The 22556-nt window shown below is 51.2% G+C and overlaps 1 protein-coding gene across 4 annotated transcripts in view; it reads left to right on the top strand.

Moving 5' to 3' along the window:
• Positions 1-22556, top strand: part of LOC123769464 (N-acetylgalactosaminyltransferase 6) — a 182835-nt gene that overhangs the window by 93028 nt on the left and 67251 nt on the right. For all 4 annotated transcript variants that reach the window (XM_069308803.1, XM_069308804.1, XM_069308805.1 and 1 more), the window contains exons 7-8: positions 16794-16971; positions 18252-18480. In XM_069308803.1, coding sequence (XP_069164904.1) covers positions 16794-16971; positions 18252-18480 — 407 coding nt within the window. The remainder of the gene's footprint in view (positions 1-16793; positions 16972-18251; positions 18481-22556) is intronic.

Raw genomic sequence — 22556 nt, 5'->3', positions numbered from 1 at the left:
ACGCTAATTATAACCACAATCCTGGTCACTAATTCCTGTAAATGAATAATTGACCACAAGTTTATTTTAAAAAGGAACCTAAAAAGTCGTTTGAAGATTCCTAGATGGACGAAATAATGCTGTGGTGCTGTGGCTAGCGCTGTGAACATCGTGAACAGCATTGAATCACTGATATTTGAACATTGTACCCAGTCATTATCACACTCAGGCTCTTCTATAATACTATCATGGCTAAATAATACAAGATATATATATATTATGACATTATTAGGCGATGCTGTGGTCACACGCTGAACAGCAGTGCTGTGCGCTCATACTGCGACCGCCAGCCTTGGTTGCTCACTCACTGCTGAGGCTCCCACACCCGGGAATGTGGACCACGATTTTTTTAAAGATGGCGTCTGTTTACAAGAGCCCTGAGGAAGCTGATATGAACCCCATGTAGCCGCGGGAGTTTTGAATGGAATGTGAAAAATACAAATACCCGGAGGCGCGTTGCGCACCTGAAGCCTGGGCCTGCAGGCGCGTTGCGCAGTTAAAGGGTTAAAGGCTATAGGTGACGAATTTTCCGATCTTGATCTTGAAAGTGCCGAAAGTGACCGTGATGTAGATAGAGAGGTGATTGAAGTTGAAAAAGCAAGTGAGGATGAAATTGAAAGTGACGGGAGTGGTGGTGGTGATGTTGATACCACCACACGTGCAGGCCCTGCTATTTGAACTCATACCACACATACCGCTCTTACTCCACGTGCCTTTATATGCATATATCTCTTCAGAGCATTCTATTACAAACAATTTGATACCAAAATGAACGACGTAACACGAAAATTGAGGTGATAAAGTTGAAAAGAGTATAAACATTTGAGTGTGGGTGTGCAGATGGGTGCTCGCTCATGGGTAATGCTCACCCGATTTTTGGGTTTGCTGCAAGCGGCACCAGGCTTTTTGACCTTATATGCCTATATTCCTTTCGAGAATTCTATTTTGAACAATTTATACCAAAATTAACAAGGTACTGTATCACAAAAACTGAAAAGAGTACAGTATACGCATTTTAGTACGGGTTCTTGCCCATGGGTAATGCTCGGCCGATTTTCAGGTTCGTTGCGGGTGACAAGCTGGGCTTTTTTTACCTCAAATGCATATACAATGGAGCCTCGATTAACGAATTTAATCCGTTCCGGTACCGAGCTCGTCGTGTGCCGGAACACGAATTTCCCCATTTAAAATAATGGAAATAAAATTAATCCGTTCCACCCACCCACCCCCAAAATATCAATATGACATTTTATAATGTAAATATAATAGTGTACATGTAATTATTATAAATGTTTTGTTTTATTGTTTTCAACTGTACTTTACCTTATGAAGAGTTGTTTCTGGCTTGAGGGAGACGATGGGGAAGTGGGAGGGAGGAGAGGGGTTACTGTGTGGAAGGAGAATCCACCTCTGAGTCAGGCGTGCTCTCTCTTCTTGGGAATTTCACCCCACTGGAACCGGGTTGTGGTTCACTATCACTTGCACATCTTTTCTCTACCTTTCCAAAGAATGAATCTATTGACAATTGCTTTTGTCTTCATTTTAGGATGTCCCTAAATCGAGGCAGCAAATTGTCATTAACCCTTAGACTGCGCATATTACCTCGAATTTAGGGGGCATAACAGCAAAAAATATTTGAATTATGTAAAAAAACTTAAAAATGTTAAACAAATCTCCAACTTATTGGCTTCAGTGTCATGAAACTCTCATAAAAATATTTTCAGAAATTGATTTTAGACGAATTTTTTAAAAATAAGAACTTCTATTGATAAGAAGATTTTTTCTGTGGGGAGCCCCTACGGCTCCCTGGAGCTTATCGGGCTAATGTGTGTTATGTTAGACCGGGACATTAGCTAAGGAGTTCAGACCTACCAGGGACCAGCGCCAGAACCTGGCCCCTTCAGAGAGGTTTCAGGGAGCAATGGCCCTGGAAAACCCCATATGGTTGGGGGTTTTCCTTATCTGCCATCGACCGGGGTTAGGCACCCAGAAAGGTAGGCGTAACAAAACAAACCCCACATGGTAAGAAACTACAACAAAAACCGAACAGAGAGGTAGAAAACTCCCTACAATCCCAAGGAAACAAGCAAACAAGCAAACATCACACTTTACTGCCGCGCCGATCGTCCGCGCAGCCCTCCCCACCCCGGGAGGGGGAGGGGGGAGCCCCAGACCTACCGCGCCGGCTGCCAAGCTCCAGTTCGTTCGCTAATGTCAACCGGGATTGACGCTTCTCTGGCCTCAGTTTCCTTGGCGGTGTTTGCCTTGTGTGGCGTTCACTGCCGTGTGTTGTGGTGTGCGGTGGCCAGGAGTACTTCATCAGTGCCGGGGCTGCATGTGCTTAGTGGCTGACTTCCCTAAGCGCCCTGTGAGTACTGCCCTTGCGTTACAGGGTTATCTTCCCTGGGGCGTTCGGGAACCATTCCCGTAGAGGTTCTTGCTGCTCGGCATTTGCCTCGCCCTTGGGGCCAGCTGGGGCTTGGGGCCCTTGTTTGGCCCTGGGTAGGGATTGGTATTGTGCTGGTTAGGGCGTCAAGGTGTTGCGCAGCCTGCCACCTAAGCGGCGGCCGGTTTCTGTTGCCTGTGGAGACGGTGTACTTTTGCGGGGTTTTTCTTTTGTTTTTCATTTTCTTGCCTGGTGGGGGTCTGCCTAAGGTGGTTATAGTTCCACTGGTAGTGTTTGGCGGCCCTCTGCTAGGCCCCCGTGCTTGTACACGTCTCGGGGGTTTTCAGTGCTATAATCTACCCTCTTGTTATGTTTGGGTTTCTTAACCGGTTAGCAACACCTTGCCCGGGCTTCCCGTAGTTGTTACCCTACGGGCCCTGGAAACCCCTGTCTGGGCTCGGGGGACCATTGAATGTGTCTTCCGGGTTCCAACCCGTCTTGTACGGGATCGTTGGTTGCTGTTCCCTTGTCTCCGGGTGACAGTCGCCATTTTTACCTCCGTCATGCTGCCTGTTGGGTCACTGACACCTTGACCCGGAGTCTTGCGAGTGATTCTCTGCTTGTTCTCCAGTACTCTCCTGATGTTATTACTGTTCAGAGTACAGGCGGCATCCGTGTTGCAAGCTAGGTTAGGTTGCTGCAACATGCTAGGTTGGTTTCCCACTCGAATGCCCCGTGGCCGCCCCGTTTGGTTAGGTGCTGCTCGCCCCTTTCTCTCCATGTTCCCGGCTCCGGACCGTCTGTGGGTTTCGGGGTCGGGGCGGGGTTCAGTTGCGGCAGAGACTCGGGCGGTTTTCGGGGGATGCCCCGTTCGGGTTGGGGACGGAGGTTTGAGCCTGTGCCTCCTGCCAAGGCTTCTGGGTCTTACCAGCGGCCCTTTCTTGTTGCCTTTCCCATGGGCTCTTGCTTTTCTTTAAGGGCGGAGGGCTTGGAGGACGGCTCTGCCCCGGGGCCTCTGTTGTTGGTTCCCGGGGCTGTGAGGGATGCCTACTAGCAGTTCTGGGGCGGTTTTGCCCCTTCAGGGGTTTTTCTGCTGTTGGGCGTCGTTTTTCGCCCTTCCAGTCTGCTAGCTTCCCACATTTGCTGGCGTGTTTTTGTGTATTAAGCGTCAGTCACAGCCCCTGCTGGCGGCCATTTTCGTCTGCCGGTTTCCCGGCGTGGCCACCAGGGCGGCGTTGCGGTTTGTTTACATGCGTCTGGGTGTGCGAGCGAGCGTCTCTGGTGAGTTTTCAAAAAATTTGCAGGGTTTTTGTTCTCCTGTTGTCGTTTCTTTGTTTTTCTGGTGTTTTCTTGCCGTTGCCTGTTCCTCTGGGAACGTTTGGGTGTTGATTTTGGGTCTGAGCCTCTGGGTTTAGGCTCAGTGCCCCTGGCTGGTATGCTTGCTCCCACACCTTGCCCCTCGGTTTTCGGTCTTTTGGGACCGTTTTCCCAGGGCGTTCTGCTGGGGTCTGTGCTTTGCCTTTTAGTGGTGTTCTCCGCCGGCAGATGTGGTGGTTTGGGCTCCCCCTAGTTCGATTCTGGGTTCCTTTGGGTTCCTTGGTTTCGTTCTGGAGGTTTCTTCCTCTTGGGCCCCCTTTTGTGGGTTCAGGGGACTTTGTTTCCTCGTGTGACCCGGTTCTGCCTTTTGGGGTTCCGGTGTCTTCCTGGCTTGCAGACTGAGCTTTTTGGGTCTTGGCACATGTTGTGGTTGTGCTGGGACTTTGTGGTTTTGCTGTCGAGGTGGGCCTTTTGATGCAGTTTTGTGCCTTCTTTGCCTGGCCGGCGTAGTGCTCTTTGCCACTAGTCGGCGGCTTGTGCTTTTACAATATATGTCCTCACCTAGTTGTGCTTGTGGGGGTTGAGCTCTGGCTCCTTGGTCCTGCCTCTCAACCGTCCGTCAACAGGTAATTACCTAAGTGTAATTACCTAATTACCTAATTACCTATAGGTGTATCGGTTCCTGTGCCTCTTGGGCTCTGTCATGTCTACATGTGACATTGTTTGGGGGTCAGCCTCGTTACTTGTGTGAGGAGTCGCCACATTACTTCTTAGTGCTTTCCCGTTCCCATTCTGACACTCAAAAAAAAAAAAAAAAAAAAAAAAAAAAAAAAAAAAAAAACTAATTCTATCTGTGGCTCTTTTGGGTACTCAGTTTCCACCTGTGTCCCCTAGTGCGTGTGCCCATTGTGTTACATATCCTGTCCTTCTCAACCCTGTCGATTCCCTTGGGTATCTTGTATGTGGTGATCAGGTCTCCCCTCACTTCCTCTTCCAGCGAAGTGTGGTTTCGTTCCCGTAGTCTCTCCTCATGACTTCGGTAGTGTACTTTTTCTTTCTGAAGGGATTCTGTTCCCTTCTCTGTTGACTGGGCGCTGGGGGAGCAGCTTGCTCTGTTGCCTCTCGCTTGGTCCCGCTGTTGGTGGGCGCTTTGGGTTGTCTTCCGGCCTCTGCTGGCGTCGGAGGACGGCTTCTCCCCCTTGGGGGGGGTTCAGAGCTGGCGGGGTGGGCTTCTTCCCTGCGCTTCGTCATTTCCTCTTCGTGGGTGCGTGGGGCGTGGTCGATCCGCCCCATCCTTCTGGGCTTCCCGTCTGCTCTTTGCAGTCATGAGCTTTTCCCGTCTGCTCTTTGCAGTCATGAGCTTTTCCAGTCTGCAGTTCTTCTGGACTACTTCCGTCTGCGCCCTGGATCCTCTGCCCTGCTCGGAGGACTGTTGTCTCCTGTTCGGATTCTGTTAGGGCCGGGTGCATGGATGGTGGACCTGGACCTCCAGGTCACTTCTTGGCACGTTCCTCTCCAGTTTTTCTGGGGCTAGCACGGTTGGTAATTACCTATGTGTACTTACCTAAGTGTAGTTACAGGATGAGAGCTACTCTCGTGGTGTCCCGTCTTCCCAGCACTCTTTGTCATATAATGCTTTGATTATAATTGTCATATTGTCATATAATGATTGTCATATGTCATATGTCTTCATATGATTGTCATACAATGCTTTGGTGGTGGGGCTTCAGGTTTGCTGTTTTTATTGCATTCCCTATTTTGTGAAGGGCACTTTGTATACTCTTTGCATCTTTACCAGATCTTAGTGCCCTGTCTGCGTCTGAGATTCGGTGTCTGGCCTACCTCGACGACTGGCTGGAGTGGGCTCCCAGTCAGTCCGCTTGTCTGCTCGCCAGGGGATGGTTCTTTCCAGATCGCTGGGTTTGGTTTCCTGGTGATCTGGAGGTTTTACCTTCTGTTTCCGTCCCGGGTTCGGACCTGGGCCTTGTTCAGGCTCTTGGGCCCCTCATTGTCTTCCCTCCAGAAGTGTTACTGTGGCTGTGGTCCCGCCTTTGGCTGTTCAGGAGGGGGTCCCGGGTTGCTCAGCGGTTGCTTGGGCGGTTGTGCGGGAGTTTGCACTTCGGCGTGCTTGTCTGCCCGCGGAGTCGGGTTTGGCTCCGGCGTCGGTTGGTTCCTACGGAGACTCCACTTCCGCCTCTTGCATTCCTTGGGTTCCTCTGGGGATCTGGTGTTGGTGCTGCGTCACCAGCTTCCTCTTTGGGGTTTTCGGGGTTCCGTGCCTTGGCGGCTCCCCGAGCCTTCGCTCGATGTGTTCACGGACGGGTCGTCTCTCGGCTGGGGCTTTGTGACCAGTGCTCACCAGGTCGGCCGAGGTTGATGGAGTCTGTCTGTCCGTCGGGCTCACAGCCCGGTTCAGGTGTTCATGGCTGTCTGGTTTGCGCTTCGAAGGGTTTGGGTCACTAGGTACTCTATCATTCAGCTCTGTTTGGACTGTTCTCTGGTGGTTCTTGCCGGAACCACAGGGGGTTTGGTTAACCGTGTGGTTCGTGTCCGGGGTGTGTCCTGCGTCCTGGTGGACAGCTGTCTCGGTTCATTCCTCTTCGTGGGTTGGCCAGTCGTCGCCGATTCGTTTTGTTGGCTCTGTTGGGCTTATGGACTCCTGGCCATGGACGTCTTCGGGTCGGCGTGGTCTAGGCGTCGCCCGTTTTGTGGCGCCCTTCCCACCTGCGAGGACTTCACGGTGGAGGCTTTCGGCAGGCCTGGTCGAGGTGGGGGGTACCTGTACCTCTTCTCCCGGTCCAGCTGTTGCTTCGGGTTCTGGCTCAGTTGCAGCCCATTCCCACGAGAACAGTCCTTATGGTTCCACTGTGGCCGGCCCGGCCTTCTTTTCAGACGCTGCTTGATAGGTGTCCGTACCCGGGGCGTTTTTCCTGAGGCTTCGCCTCTTTCAGCAGGCCGAATCGGTCCTGTCCGTGACTGGTTCGGCCTTCTCTTTGGCTCTTCGCGTCTGGTATTTTGACGCAGGTATCGCCATCTCTATGGTGTTCAGGTGGCTTTGTTGACGGTGTCCCACCAGTGAGCTTCGTCTTGGAGACTGTATGACGTTTATTACGTCTTCTCGTGTTTTGTTTCCCCTCCGGCCTGCTCATGAGTCGCCTGAGCCATCCTGGTCCTTGTTCCGGGTGCCTTCTTCTCTTCCCCTCAGTTTGTGGTAGCCCCTTCGGTTTCAGTTTCCTCCTCTTTGGTACTGGTGGTAGCTTTATTGGTGTGCAGCCTTTCTCTGTCCTGGCGACGGTCGAGACGGCTGCTTTCCGGAGGGGTTCTTGGGGTATTGGTACTTGTTTGGTTTGGCCGGGGGGTGCGTCCTGTGTTGTCCAGTTGTGTTTTTTGCTGTTGCCGGCGTACCGTGCCTGGGGATGCGCTGTGGTTGATCCGGTTCCTTCGTTCCCTGTTTTCAGGGCTCGGGTCTCCCGGGTTGTCCGCAGTGTTTTCCTTCTTACTGTGGTCTGTCTTTGCGCCCGTGCTGTTCAGACGTTTGCAGCAATTGCTGCTGTGTTGGTGACGTCTCGGGCTCATTTCGGGCGCAGGGAATTGTGGGTCGCACAGGTTTTTGGCCGCCCATCCATGTGTGCGTCTGTTCTTGGGCGTTCTTGTTGCCTTGGGTCGCAGGTTTGCGACCGGTTGTCTTGGCTTTGCGTTGCAGAGTTTGTGGCGGCCGCCTCCCGGGTTAGCCCTTTCTTTTCCTTCTCTTTGGGTATGAAGCTCCAGGGAGCCGTAGGGGCTCCCCACAGAAAACCAGCGTTGAATGTAATGAAACGCCATTTTCTGGGTGAGCCCCGGAGGCTCCCTGGAAACCCTCCCTCCCACCGGTCGGCGGTTTTTTCGCGTTGGTTGAAGCTTAGCTTCCGAACTGGAGCTTGGCAGCCGGCGCGGTAGGTCCGGGGCTCCCCCCTCCCCCTCCCGGGGTGGGGAGGGCTGCGCGGACGATCGGCGCGGCAGTAAAGTGTGATGTTTGCTTGTTTGCTTGTTTCCTTGGGATTGTAGGGAGTTTTCTACCTCTCTGTTCGGTTTTTGTTGTAGTTTCTTACCATGTGGGGTTTGTTTTGTTACGCCTACCTTTCTGGGTGCCTAACCCCGGTCGATGGCAGATAAGGAAAACCCCCAACCATATGGGGTTTTCCAGGGCCATTGCTCCCTGAAACCTCTCTGAAGGGGCCAGGTTCTGGCGCTGGTCCCTGGTAGGTCTGAACTCCTTAGCTAATGTCCCGGTCTAACATAACACACATTAGCCCGATAAGCTCCAGGGAGCCTCCGGGGCTCACCCAGAAAATGGCGTTTCATTACATTCAACGCTGGTTTTTTTTTTTTTTTTTTTTTAGATATATACAAGAGTTGTTACATTCTTGTACAGCCACCAGTACGTGTAGCGTTTCGGGCAGGTCCCTGGAATATGATCCCCGCCACGAAGAATCGTTGTTACAACTAAGTACTCATTTTACTATTGAGTTAAACAGAGGCTACAGTTAAGGATTCGTGCCCAGTAAATCCTCCCCGGCCAGGATACGAACCCATGACAAAGCGCTCGCGGAACGCCAGGCGAGTATCCTACCACTGCACCACGGAGACTGGTTTATTGTAACCAATATTGGTTTATTGTTAATTGTAACTGAAGGATTATGCAGTACTGTAATAAAGAAATGCAAGCACCTGTCCTATGCTCAAAGAAGAAAAATAGTAGTAAGAAGTGTCCACAAAGTGGATATGCAGTTGGTGCCTTTTATATCATTGCCGAGTAATACATAATGACACAAAACATAATGAATAAGTATGTTAATACAGTATGATCTATTTTGTTATATATCATATAAATACATTGTCCAATATTAATATATGTTGCTTTCATCAATGTCCCAAAAATAATTTTTTAAGGGAATTTTTTTTTTTCTGGGAGGAGCCCCGTCGGCTCCCCGGAGCTATCCCAGGCTGATATGCTAATGTCAGACTTTGGCATCAGTCATGTGTATGGAGTTCTTAGGCCTACCGGGGACCACGGCCAGAACCGGGCCCCCTCAGAGAGGCAAGGGGAGCAATGGCCTATAGAAGCCCCCGTGTGGTAGGAAGCATTCTATGTCTGCCATCGACCGGAACAGGCACCCAGAAAGGTAAGCGCCTCAAAACAAACCCCTATTCTGGTTAAAATTGCTACCAAAAACTAAACTAGTGGATAGAACTCCCCAACCGAAAACAAGCAAACTAGTGTGACATCACACTCCGCCGCGCCGCTGTCTGCGCAGCTCCCCCCTCCGCGGGAGGGGGAAGGGGAAGCCCCAGACCCCCTGCGCCGGCTACCCACACCTCAGTTCTTGAGGCTGATGCTATAGGCAATGGTCGTGTGCTCTGGCTCCGGTGTCGCTACTGCACTGTGCTTTGCGTGTGGTGTTGGTTTTGTGGGTGCGAGAGCCAGGAGTTATCTTCAGTACTTGGGCTGCATGCGCCTAGGGCTGCCTTCCCTAGGTGCCCTGTAAGTACTGCCCTTGGGGCTTGGGGCCACCTTCCACAGGCTCCTCGGGGTCTGCCTCTGCTGGTCCGTTTTACCTTTCGGTTTTTCGGCCGCCTGTTGGGCTCTTGGGTGTTCTGTTCTCCCTTGTTACCGGCAGGTAAGAGGCAGTTTGCACTGTTAGGGGCGCAGGGTGCTGCTCAGCTTGTATTTCCCGACATCGCGGCCGGCTCTGTTCCTTGGGGTTCGCTGTCCTCTTGCGGGGTTTTGTTTTTGTTTTTGCCTGGTGGGGGGTTCTGTCATTTAATTCAGTTTGTTTTTGCCCTTCCACTGTTCTCCTCGGTGGCGCCCCCTGCTAGGTCCCCGTGAGAGTACACGTCCCTGGGGTTCAGCTTTAGAAGTTTGCTTGGTAGTTTTGGGTGCTAGTTTGCAGCACCCTGCCTGGGACTACCTGAGCGCGAGTCCTCTTAAAGTAAACGCTCAGGACCCTGGGAATCCCCTAGGGGGCGCGTGGGTCCGATGGATGTGACCCCGGAGTCCCCACTCGCTGTGTGCGAGTTTGAGGGTTGCCCTCATTGTTTTTACCTCTGCCACGCTGCCTGTTGGGTCGGTGATACTTTCGACCCTGAGTCCTGTGAGTGTTGCTGCTTGCTTGTGACTCAATTTACCCAATCCTCTGATGATTCTATTCGGGTACAGGCGGCGCGTGCGTTGCAGTCTAGGTTTCGTCTGTTGCAACGCGCTCGGTTGGTTGCTTCCCCGGATGCCCCGGGGCTGCCCCGCTTTGCTTTTCGAGACCCGGACTTGGGGGTGGGGGTCGCTTCGATCCTGGTTCAGTCCACACCTCCTCGTCCTTCCCCTTCTGTTCGTTCTGGTCCCCCGCCCCTGCTTCCGGCCCCGAAGCGTCTGAAGGTTTCGGGGTCGGAGCAGGGGTTACTTGATCTCAAGACTCGGGCAGCTTCGGGGGGTGCCCCTTCCGGGGGGGCGGCAGAGGCATTCGAGTCTTGTCTCCCGGCCGAAGCTTCAGCGTCTGACCAGTGGGCCCCCCTTCCTCCAGCTTTTCCGGCTGCTCCATCCTTGTCTTGTGGGTTCGGGGCTTGGGGAGAGGACTCGACCTCGGGTCCTGTGGTGAAGGACCTCGAGGCTGGGGAGGGGCTGACTTGGGGGCCTTGGGCCCCGCTGGACCCTGCCTGGGTTTTTCTTCCCACTGAGCGGGGCTTATTGTTACAAGGAGTGGGGTTTTCTTTTCCCCCCTCTGCGTACGAGTTGGATTTGGTGTCGGCCCCTCCCCGGGTTCGGTTACGTGTTCCCCCGGGTACGTCGGTTCCGTCCTTCCGGAGGTTTTCGGCTTATCGCATCCAACCTGGTGTGGTGCGAGCGGCCTTTGCAGCTTACCTCCTGCGTGACCCGGATTATGCCTCGGAAATGGATCCATCCACGTTCAGGTTTGGGACTTCGTTCCCTTTCTGGCTCCGTTACGAGGTTCCGGAGTCGTCCTGGCTAGCAGACTACCCCTTGTTTATTCTGGATTCCTGGCATTCCTTCTGTCGTTCCCGCACGCTGGAGTGGCGGGAAGTTTCCACGGTGCTTCAGGTTTTCCTGGGGGGCGAACTTGAGTACCTGAATGAGTGCTTGTTTGCCCCTGCCCTTCCCCGCGATGTGGGCGTTATTCAGCTCCATGTGCAGGTTCCCTCCCTTTCGGCGGCGCTCGTTGCGGAGGACTTGCGCGCCCGGGGCCTTTTGGCTTCGGCGTTGCGGTTCTTTTCCCTCCTGGAGCTGTCTTCGGATTGGCTCGTGGAGGATGTGGGGACGCTTGGGTCCGTCCCGGGGTCCGGCACCTTGTCCTCGGCTGCGCGTTCGTCGGCTGCCTTGTTGAAGCTGTTCACGCCGATTTTGCGGGATGCGGTTTCCCTGTTTTATGCTTCCCGTCTCGCATGTCGGCAGGCGGTGCTGGGTTCCTCCGTGGAATCTGCTTGGGCTCTGGCTCTTAGGCGTTCTTCCCCTTTTTGTCCTCTCCTGTTTGAGGAGTCGGCCATGGCGCAGTTTATTCAGGGTGCGTCGGCGGCTTGTCGTCCGATGTCGGACTTGTTGGTTTTCCGGGGGTCCCGGGGTGGGTCTTCCCGGAAAGGTCGTGCCAGGGCTCGGGGTTCCTCTCGTCGTGGTAGGCCTCTGGTGTCAGGTTCGGGGTTGGCTCCTCCTGCGGACCCTCCCTCATCTGGTCGGCGCGGTGTTCGCGCTGTGCGGGGTTCTGGGTCTCGTAAGGGTCGCCGGCCCTTTCGCGGTTTGCCCCCTTGACGGGGCGATGGGGGGGGCGGCTTGCACTGTTCGCCCGCGCCTGGTCCCACGATTCGTGGGCCTTTCGGGTCGTGTCTCGCGGCCTGCGGTGGCGTTGGGTGGCCCCTCCCCCCTTTGGGGGGTCGGGGCTGGCAGGGCAGGTTTCTTCCCCTGCGCTCTGTCGAGTTGTCTTGGAGTGGGTACGCTTGGGCGTCGTCGAAACGACATCGTCCCTCAGATGGGTTTCCCGTCTGTTTCCGGTTCTGAAACGGGACTGCGCGGACCTGCGGTTCATTCTGGACTTGTCCCGTCTGAACCCCTGGGTTCATTGCCCCTCCTTTCGGATGACTACGCTGTCTCAGGTTCGGCTCCTCTTTGAGCCAGGAGCTTGGATGGTGCCCCTGGACCTCCGGGACGCTTATTGGCATGTCCCGATTCATCCGCGGTTCAGGGACTGGCTCGTTTTTGTTGTGGGGCGCCTGAGTTACCGCTTTCGTTGTCTCCCGTTCGGGTTGAACCTGGCACCTCGCATGTTCACGCGCCTTACACGGGCTGTGGTGGCTCGTTTGCGTCTCCTAGGTGTTCGGGTGTTGGCCTACCTCGACGACTGGCTGGTTTGGGCTCCCAGCCAGTCAGCTTGCTTGCTAGCCAGGGATTTGGTTCTTTCCCAGCTCGCCGAGTTCGGGTTCTTGGTGAACTGGAGGAAGTCCCATCTGGTTCCCTCTCAGGTTCGGACTTGGCTGGGTCTCGTTTGGGATTCTCGAACCGCCTCCTTGTCTCTCCCTCCGGAGTCTCTCCTGCGGCTGCGGTCCCGCCTTCGGCTGTTTCTGGAAGGCCCTCGGGTCACCCGGCGGTTGCTCGAGGGGCTGTGCGGGAGCCTGAACTTCGCGATGGTGGTCTACCCGCCGGGTCGGGTTTGGCTTCGACGGCTGTTCTGGTTCCTTCGGGGTTCCCCCTTCCGCCTCTCTCGCGATCGCAGAGTTCGACCCCCAGGGGCCTTGCGTCGGTTGCTGCGTCACTGGCTTCCTCTTCGGGTTTTTCGGGGTTCAGTGCCTTGGCGCCTACCCGAGCCCTCGCTCGATGTGTACACGGATGCGTCGTCTCTCGGCTGGGGTTTTGTGACCAGTGCTCACCAGCCCGGCCAGGGGCGTTGGGATCCGTCCTTCTGTCGAGCTCACAGCACGGTGCGGGAGTTCGCGGCAGTGTGGTTTGCTCTGGGGAGGATTCGGGTGGCCCGCGGATCGACGATTCGGCTCCATTCGGACTGCTCTCCAGTGGTTCATTGCGTGAACCGCGGGGGTTCAATGCGGTCCTTGTCTCTTTGGGGTTGGTCGCTTCGGGTGACTCGTCTGCTGAGTTCTCGGGGTTTGGCTCTCCTGGCGGTTCACGTACGGAGCGTGTCCAACGTCTTGGCCGACGCCCTGTCTCGCTTCGTTCCCCTCTCCACGGAGTGGACGGTCGACGACGAGTCCTTCCGTTGGCTTTGCCAGACGTTCGGGCGCCCCGAAGTGGACCTCTTCGCGTCGGCGTGGTCGCGGCGTCTTCCCGTTTATGCGGCACCCTTCCCCGATTGCGAGGCCGTCGGGGTCGATGCTTTTCGGCTAGACTGGTCGAGGTGGGGGTTCCTGTACCTCTTTCCCCCGGTTCGGCTGTTGCTCCAGGTCCTGACTCGCTTACAGACTTACCAGGGGAGAGTTGTTTTTCTGGCCCCTTGGTGGCCGGCCCAGCCTTGGTTTCAGGCGCTGGTTGCTCGGTGTCCGAACCCGAGGGTTTTCCCGCGGCTCCGCCTCTTTCAGCAGATCGGGCCGGTACGTCACGTGGCTGGTTCGATCTTCTCCTCGAGTCTTCGCGTATGGTTTTTTTGACTCGAGTCTATCATCATCTCTATGGTGATCAGGTGGCATCCTTGTTGGTGTCCCACCTGAGGGCTTCTTCTTGGCGGCAGTATGAAGTTTCCTGGCGGTCCTTCCGTTTCTTTTTTGTGTCTTCGTCGTGTTAGTTCCTTGTCTGTTCGGGTGGTCTTGTCCTTCCTCTCGTGGTTGTTTCAGGACCGTCATCTTATGCCTAACACTGTCGCTTCGTATCGTGCGGCGCTGGCAGAGCCGCTTCAGCTTGCTTTCGGTATCGATGTTACGTCTGCGCCGTTTCGCAAGCTGTCTCGTGCATTGTTTCACCTCCGGCCTGCTCATGCGTCGCCTGAGCCGTCCTGGTCTTTGGACAGAGTGCTCGCTTTCCTTTCATCTCCTCGTTTCGTTGTGGCCCCTTCGGTCCAGGATTGTTTTTCCAAGGCACTTTTCTTGTTGGCTTTGGCCTCTGGGGGTCGGGTAGGGGAGCTTCATGCTCTCCCCTGGCGCAGGTCGTGCCAGGTCGTGGTGGTCACTCTTTTGGTCATGGTGATTGTTTTGTTCATTTGCAGCCGTCTCCTTCTTTTCTGGCGAAGAATGAGACTGCTGCGTTCTGGAGGGGTCCATGGGTGGTTGATGCTTGGTTGGTCAGGCCGGGGGTGCATCATGTTTTGTGTCCGGTTGCGGCGCTTCGCCGTTATTTGCGTGCCACAGCTTCTGTGTCCGGGGACGCGCTGTGGGTTGATCCGGTTTCCCTTCTTCCCTGTTCGCGGGTTCGGGTCTCTCAGGTTGTCCGCAGGGTTATTACGTCCAGCCAGCCTGCGGTCTATCCCCGTGCCCATGACGTTCGTAAGTTCGCGGCTCTTGCTGCCGTCTTTGGGAATATGTCTTGGTCTGATATTCGGGCGGTCGAACAGGGTTCTGGCTGCTCGTTACCTTGTGAATGTCCCTGGGCCTCGTTGGGCCTGTGTTGCTTTGGGTCGGCGGTTGCAGCCAGTTGTCTCGGCTTCGAGTTGAGGAGTGAGCGACGACCGCGTCCCGGGTGAGTCCCTCTTTTTTCTGTCTGTGGGTAGTTAGCTCCGGGGAGCCGACGGGGCTCCCCCCAGAAAACCAACGTTGAATGTAATGAAACGCCATTTTCTGGGTGAGTCCCGGAGGCTCCCTGGCATCCCTCCTTTCCTCCGGTCGGCGATTTTTCGCGTTTTTGACATCCAGCCTCAAGAACTGAGGTGTGGGTAGCCGGCGCGGGGGGTCTGGGGCTCCCCCTTCCCCCTCCTGGGGAGGGCGGAGCTGCGCAGACAGCGGCGCGGCGGTGTGTGACGTCACACTAGTTTGCTTGTTTTTGGTTGGGGAGTTCTATCCACTAGTTCGGTTTTTGGTAGCAATTTTAACCAGAATAGGGGTTTGTTTTGAGGCGCTTACCTTTCTAGGTGCCTGTTCCGGTCGATGGCAGACATAGAATGCTTCCAACCACACGGGGGCTTCTATAGGCCATTGCTCCCCTTGCCTCTCTGAGGGGGCCCGGTTCTGGCCGTGGTCCCTGGTAGGCCCTAGAACTCCATACACATGACTGATGCCAAAGTCTGACATTAGCATATCAGCCTGGTAAAGCTCCAGGGAGCCTCTGGGTCTCACCCAGAAAATGGCGTTTCATTACATTCAACGCTTGTTTTTTCTCCTTTGTTTATTATCTGATTTTGTTTTAACTTTTACATCTTGGAGAATGCATATGTTTTCATAACTATGTGAAGATAGAATGAAATTGGTCAACAAATAAGTCAGTCACAATTAGCAAAACTTGGTACTTTTAATTTTTTGTGGCTGATTTTTCTCTGATTTCAAACTCTATTTTCTTTGTCTCTTTAGGTTGTTTTGATGATTAGGGACTATATTAGGGCTTTTTCACTTATATAAAAGATATCTTAAATATACCCCTAAATCATTATATTTATTATAATTATCCCTATATTTTGTGTTTTTTGGTAGTTATTTTTTCTTGACTTCATTTCAACACATATTGACCTACAACTTTCACATATTCGAGTATGAATGCCAAACAATTTTTATTAAAACATACAATTAAATTAACGAATTAAAACTACCTTTATTCATTGTTGATAACTTGAACTTCAATTAACTCAGAAACCAGAGTTTCAACTTTGAGTGGCTTCTAAAATTTCAGTTATTAAAACTGATTGTCACTATTTTGATGTATTGTGTGCTCTGCTGTCTGTTCTACAATCACATCAGAATGGATTTTTTACAAACTTTATATATTTGGAGTTATAATTTTTTTTGGTCTAAATTTGCCGCATATTTCAAATGTCCTATTGACGATCTTTTTTACAGTAAACTATACTAAAAACCTATATTCTCATTAAATGAAAATGAAGATCATATGCTATTCAGAGAGAATAATAACATTAAATGAACAATTAATGATAGTTCATATGTTTTATTCTGAATTGAAAATCTAAAGTTTTCAACATTCAATTTTAAAATTAATTTTGATTCTCTGGTTTTTCAAGTTAAAAAAAAAAGTACAAATATATGAAGAGGGATGCTTGTCCTGAGCGATACAACTAGAACACTGTTGTCGGAGGCGTCTGAGAATTTGTGAGAACGTTAGGGAGCACCATGTGGTTTTTTCGTTTAATCGAACGAAAGCTCATCAATCGAGACAACTTTTTGGTGAGTGGCTCGCTCGTTACTCGAAATGCTTGTAGATGGAGCTGCTCTTCACTCAAGATTCCACTGTAGTAATTTAGAGAATTCTATTGTGAACAATTTGATACCAAAATGAACGACGTAGCATGAAAATACTTTCGGTAAATACTTCCCTTGTGTGTCAGGGTTACCTTCCCCTGAGATGTTCGGATTACACTCCCGTTTGAGTGCTTCATCGCTTGGTGTTGTTCTCACCCTTGAGGTCTGCCAGGGGTCTTGGGCTTCCCGTCTTGTCCCGGGTAGGGAGTGAGTTTTTGCTGGGTGGGGCGCACTGCAGCCAATGATTCTCTCTGTGGACCGGTTGATTTGTGTGTGTGTGTTGCTTCGGGGTAATTTTTTTTTTTTCCTTGTTTTCTTAGTGAATACTCGCTTACTTGGCAGAGGTGGTCTGCCTAGCTTCCCATTACACTAGCCTAAGTTGTGTTGGTGGTCCTCCTCTTTTGCCCTGAGGGTTTCACGGCGACCACTGAGTGTCAGTTTTCTTGCAGCAGACGGGTTACCAGCTTAGCTGGTCCTAGTGCCTGGGCTTCCCGTAGGGCTAACGTACCCTATGGGCCTGGAAAACCCTGTTGGGCTCAGGCAGCATAGAACTCGAGGGATTGATGGCACCAAACTAATATGGCACATGTCAGTTTTATATTTTCACGAAGCCTTCAAGGCTCACCCAGAAAATGGCGTTTCATTACATTCAACACTGTTTTTTTTTCAGAACCAATTGCAAATAATTATAAGACTGCAGTTTGTCCTTTCATCGATGTGGTTGATTTTGAAACATTTGAGTACCGGGCTCAGGATGAAGGACGTCGCGGTGCCTTTGACTGGGAATTTTACTACAAGAGATTGCCAGTGTTGCCAGAGGATGAGGCTAACATGCCTGAACCCTTCAAGTATGTTTTTATAAATCATTTTATATCTGTGCTTTCAGAGACAGCAATAAGTATATTCCCAGAAATACACAATTCAGAAATATCACCACAAGCATGACTCTCATTATGTAACTATGCTCAAGTACTGTAATTACAATTTTATTATGTTCCATAGTAAGTACTGTAGTGTGTCAAATTTGCATATTGTGAGTCAGAATGGATTGCTTCTTTCATTGTGTTGGAATGCTTTATCATTATTTTACATTCCTGTAACCTAATTTACTAAGTTCTGGGCCTCCATTCATTCATTCATTCATTCATTCATTCATTCATTCATTCATTCCCACATCCTCATTCATAATTCCTCCATAGTACACAGTCTGAAGTCATTCTCAAGGCAAAACATATAAAGGATGAAAGCAACGAGGAAAAAAACAAGTGACAGATTCCAGACTGTTGTGATGCTTGAATCAACAAAGTTCATAAATTACTGATAAAGTATGTGCTAATTCACATTAAGTAAACTGTAGTACAATATCTTATTGTTATAAGCTCTAGTAGTACTTAAGAGCATCTGAGCATGTTATACAAATTCATCTAACGACTAGACAAAAGGGGTAAAGCATTGTAAATGGTAATTAAAGATACTGAAAGATCTCTTCTTAATTTCAGTTTTCTCATTAAATATTTTTCAGTCAGTTTTATTTTACAGTGATTTTTATTCTTTTGTTCAATTTTATTTCTGGGCTGATTTACATAGTGCCTGCTTCACATATGTTGTGAGTGATCCTCTGAAAGCTGTTAATGACTAAAAATAGTTTGTTTTTTCTTTATTAGTTATTTTTTATTTTTTATTTATTTATTTATTAAATTATTTATTTATATATATACAAGAAGGTACATTGGGTTTATGAGAGTACAAAGCACTGATGTTTTTACATTCTTGTAAAGCCACTAACACGCATTCTATGTCGGGCAGGTCCTTTTTAATCTAACAAATAATTTTAAGTAGGTGCATAATTTAAGTAGGTGCATAATTTCTAGCAAAATTAAGAAATGTAATCAGGTACATTGTAAGAAAATTTGACAAAGATTAGTAGGTACAGTATGGTTAAAATATATGGTTAAGACTACACGAAGTTACATTCTCAAGAAAGTGATCTTCATGAAAGAGGAAGACACCAAAGATATAGAAATTTAATGGACTATGTGGTCTCAAAAGTAAACAGGAAGATATGTTGGTTGAATATATTGTTTATAAAAATATACAGTATAAGTCAAATTATTTTTTACTTCAACAGGAGTCCAGTCATGGCTGGTGGATTGTTTGCAATAAGCTCCAAGTTCTTTTGGGAACTGGGTGGGTATGACCCAGGTCTGGACATTTGGGGAGGAGAACAGTACGAGTTGTCTTTCAAAGTATGGCAGTGCCATGGCACTATGGTTGATGCTCCATGCTCCAGGATTGGACATATATATCGCAAATTTGCCCCTTTCCCAAACCCTCGAAAAGACAACTTTATAGCTAGGGTAAGTTAAACGCAGAAAAATGCAGTACAGTATATACTCTTTTCTGTGGAGAGCCCTTCGGCTCCCCGGAGCTATACCGGACTGATGTGTATATATTAGACCGTGGCAACAGTCAGTCAAAGGAATTCTAGGCCTGCCGGGGACCAGAGCCAGAACCTGGCCCCCCTCAAGAGAGGCACGAGGAGCAATGGCCTAAAGACACCCCCCATGTAATTGGGAACAGTCATTGTCTGCCATCTACCAGGTCAGGCACCCAGAAAGGTAAGAATTCCAAAACAAATTACTGCTGATCAAATAATTTGCAAACCAAAAGCAGAACTAGCAACAGAACGCCCCAATCAAAACCAAGAAAACTAGTATGACGTCACCACAAATGCCGCACATCTGTCTGCACACCCCCCCCCTCCCCAGGAGGGGGACAGGGGGGTCCCAGACCTCCACGCCAGCAACTCTCCTCAGTTCACAGGTTGTTGTGAGGGTGAACAGTTGATCGACTCTGGCTCCATCCTTTGAGAAGTGCTGCAGTGTGGTGGTGGTGTTCAGTTTTGGTATCATGCGAGCCAGGAGTAACACAAGAGTACTGGGGGCTGCATGCACCTAGCGCCACCTTCCCTAGGTGCCCTGTAAGTACTGCCCTTGCGGCTTCAGGGTTATCTTCCCTGAGCCATTCGGGAACTACCTCCGCTTGGTTCTGTTGCTTCTCGGTGATTGCCCGCCCTTGGGGTTCAGCTAGGGTGGTTCTTGTTCCTGTTTTCCCTTGGGTAGCAGGTAGTTTCGTTGCTGGCAGGGGCGCAAGGTACTGTGCAGCTGTCTGATATACGCATAGCAACCGGTTCTGTTCCCCTGGAGACGTTGTGCTTTTGCTGGGTTTTTCTTTTATTTTTGTTTAGTTTTGCCTGGCGGGGGTCTGCCTGGTGTGGCAGTAGGACCACTTGTAGGATTTTGGTGGCCCTCCACTAGGTCCCTGTTCTTGCACACGTCGCAGGGGTTCAGCTTATACAATGGGGCCTCGACTTACGCGACTTACGATGCTAATCTGTTCCCAGAGACGGATCGTAAGTCGAAATATCGTAAGTCGAAGCGATTTTTCCCATAAGAAATAAGGGGATTTGAATTAATCCATTCCCCACCCTCCAAAATATTAACATACAAATACATTTTTTACTGAATACAATGTTTTTTTTCTAACTACAATACAGTACCTACGTTTATCTTACCTTTATGGAGGGGTCTTGATGGCATATGGAAGATGGTGATGAGGGGGGAGGAGGGGAGTCCCCTTCCATTATAACATCAGGCAGTGATGTTTTCTCTCTCCTACGTTTTGCCTGAATACCACTAGGACCTGGTTGTGGTTCAGTGCTTGTTTGTCTCACTACAAATTTGTCAAGAGACATTTGTTTTTCCCCTTCGTTTTAACATTTGTCTGTAATAAAGCATCACTTTAGCACCCATAATGTCCTTTTTCCTTAGCCAGTATGATGGATATCGTTGACTGAGATTTGTTGTACTGCCTAGCCAGTCCAACAACCCACACACCATCTTCATATTTACGAATGATCTCTTGTTTCTGCTCTATGGTCATCCTTACATGGGATCTTATATGTTGAGCCTTACCACTGCTTTCCTGGGACTCATGGCGTGATATATAATAATTACTTTAATGTTCAAAATGCAAAAAATCACCACAAAAGCAAAATTTCTTATAGGCGTGATCGTCACTAAGCGGGCAACTGTAGTAAACTGAGGCAGGTCGGCCGCATGACCGGGAACCACACGCTTGGTCGACCCGAACGTGTACCAACAAATATCGTAAGTCGACAACACCATTGGATGTCGAGTCGCATTTTTCGATGAAATTTACATCGTAACTCGAAATTATCGTAAGTAGGGGCAATCGTAAGTCGAGGTGCCACTGTAGTTTGTTTGCTTGCTAACCCTGGTTAGCAGTACCTCATCTGGGCTTCCCTTAGCAGTCAGCCTAAGGGCCCTGGAAACCCCCTTGGGGGCTCAGTGGTCCGATGGAAGAGACCTCAGAGTCCCACCTCGCCTTGTGCGAGTTTGAAGGTTGCTCTGTCCCCTTGACTCAGGGTGACAATCACTGTCTTTGTCTCCGCCATGTTGCTTGTTGGGTCAATGACGCCTTTGACCTGGAGTCCTGCGAGTGGTGTTCCTTGTTTGTACTCCAATTCACCCAGTCCAATGAGATTGATATTCAGGTGCAAGCAGCTTTGGCACTGCATGCAAGGTTTAGGTTGCTGCAACGCGCAAGGTTGGTTGCCTTTCCGGATGCCCCACAGCTGCCCCATTTTGGTTATAGGGACCCGGACTTGAGGGTGTTAGTCGCCTTGACTTTGGTTTCATCTGCACCCCTTAGTCCTTCCCCTGCTCTGATTCATCCTGCTGTCCCTCCCCCCTGCTCCCGGCTCCCAAACGTCTGAGGGTTTCAGAGTCGGGGCAGGGTTTGCCTGGTGAGGAGTCTCAGGCGGCTTTGGGGAATGCCCCTTCCAGATCGGTGACGGAGGAATTCGAGCCTGTTTCTCCTGCTGGAGCCCTTGGGTCGTGCCAGCGGGCCCCCTTCATCCCGGCTTTTCCGGCGGACTCTGCCTTTTCTCCAGAGGCAGAGGGTTTGGAGGACAGCTTGGCCCCAGGTCCTGACGTGGAGGTTCCCGGGGCTGAGGAGGAGTTGACTTGGGGTGCTTGGGCCCCGTTTGACCCCGCTTGGGTGTTGGTACCCTCGGCACGGGGCTTGTTGTTACAGGGGGAGGGGTTTTCCTGTCCCCCCCTCCCTGTACAAGTTTGATATGGATGCGATTCCTCCCCAGGTTCGGTTCCAGGTTCCCTTGGGTTCCCCGGTTCCCTTCTAGAGGTTTTTGCCTTCCCGCATCACATCAAAGGTGGAGCGGGAAGCCCTTGCAGCTTACCTCTTGCGAGACCCGGATTACGCCTCGGTAATGGATCCTTCTTCTTTCGAGTTTGGCTCCTCATTTTCTATCTGGATGCATTACGAGGTGCTGGAGTCTTCCTGGTTGGCGGACTGCACATTCTTTTCATTGGGGGCGTGGCATTCGTTCTGTCAGACCCGTGCGCTTGAATGGCAGAAAATGACTACGGTTGTTCAGGTTTACTTAGGGGGCAAATGTGAGCACCTCAATCCGTGCTTGTTCACCCCCGTCCTTCCTCGTGATGTCGGTCAGATTCAGCTTCATGTGCAGGTTCCCTCCCTTCTGGCGTCCCTGGTGGCCGAGGATTTGAGCAACCCGAGGGCATTTGGTTTCGGTCTTGCGTTTCTTTTCTCTACTGGAGCTGTCTTCGGACTGGCTCGGTGAGGATGTGCAGGAACTGGGATCTAGGCCGATGTCCGGTGTGTTTGCTTCAGCAGCTTGGGTGTCGGCTGCCTTGTTGAAGTTGTTTGTGCTGATTCTGAGGGAGGCAGTGTCCCTGATCTTTGCTTCTCATCTCGCGTGACGACAGGCGGTGCTCGTCCACTCTTTGGAATCGGCTTGGGCCCTGGCTCTTAGATTTTCATCCCCTTTTTGTCCGTAATTGTTTGCAGAATCTGCGGTGGTTCATTTTCTGCAAGCGGCTCTGTCTAGTTGCCGGCCTATGTCGAACTTGTTGGTTCTCCGGGGGGGCTGTGGTGGTCCTGCCTGGAAGGGTTGAGTTAAGTCTTGGGGTTCCTTTGGTTGTCGTAAGCCAGTAGTGCCAGATTTGGGGCCGGCACCTACTCTGGAGCCGTCGGCGTCTGGTCAGCGCAGTGATCACTTTTGAGCGTCAGTCAGGCTCTCGTAGGGAGGTCGTCAGCTCTTTCGCGGGTCGCCCCATTGACGGGGCAATAGGGGGAAGGCTCGCTCTGTTTGCTCTTGCCTGGTCCCACGATTCGTGGGCATTTCAATTTCAGGTCGTTTCCTCTGGCCTGTGGTGGCGTTGAGTTGCTCCCCTTTCTTCGGGGGGATCAGGGCTGACAGGGTAGGCCTCTTCTCCTGTGTTCTGTTAGGTCATCGGGAGTGGGTTTGCTTGGGTGTGGTCGAAATGAGAACGTCCCTCAGGTGGGTATCCCGCCTGTTTTCAGTTCC

This window comes from Procambarus clarkii, chromosome 63 (assembly GCF_040958095.1).
Source record: "Procambarus clarkii isolate CNS0578487 chromosome 63, FALCON_Pclarkii_2.0, whole genome shotgun sequence".
In the NCBI taxonomy this organism is placed as follows: domain Eukaryota; kingdom Metazoa; phylum Arthropoda; class Malacostraca; order Decapoda; family Cambaridae; genus Procambarus; species Procambarus clarkii.
Note: the sequence above shows the minus strand (reverse complement) of the source record. Positions and strands in the feature narration are given on the sequence as shown.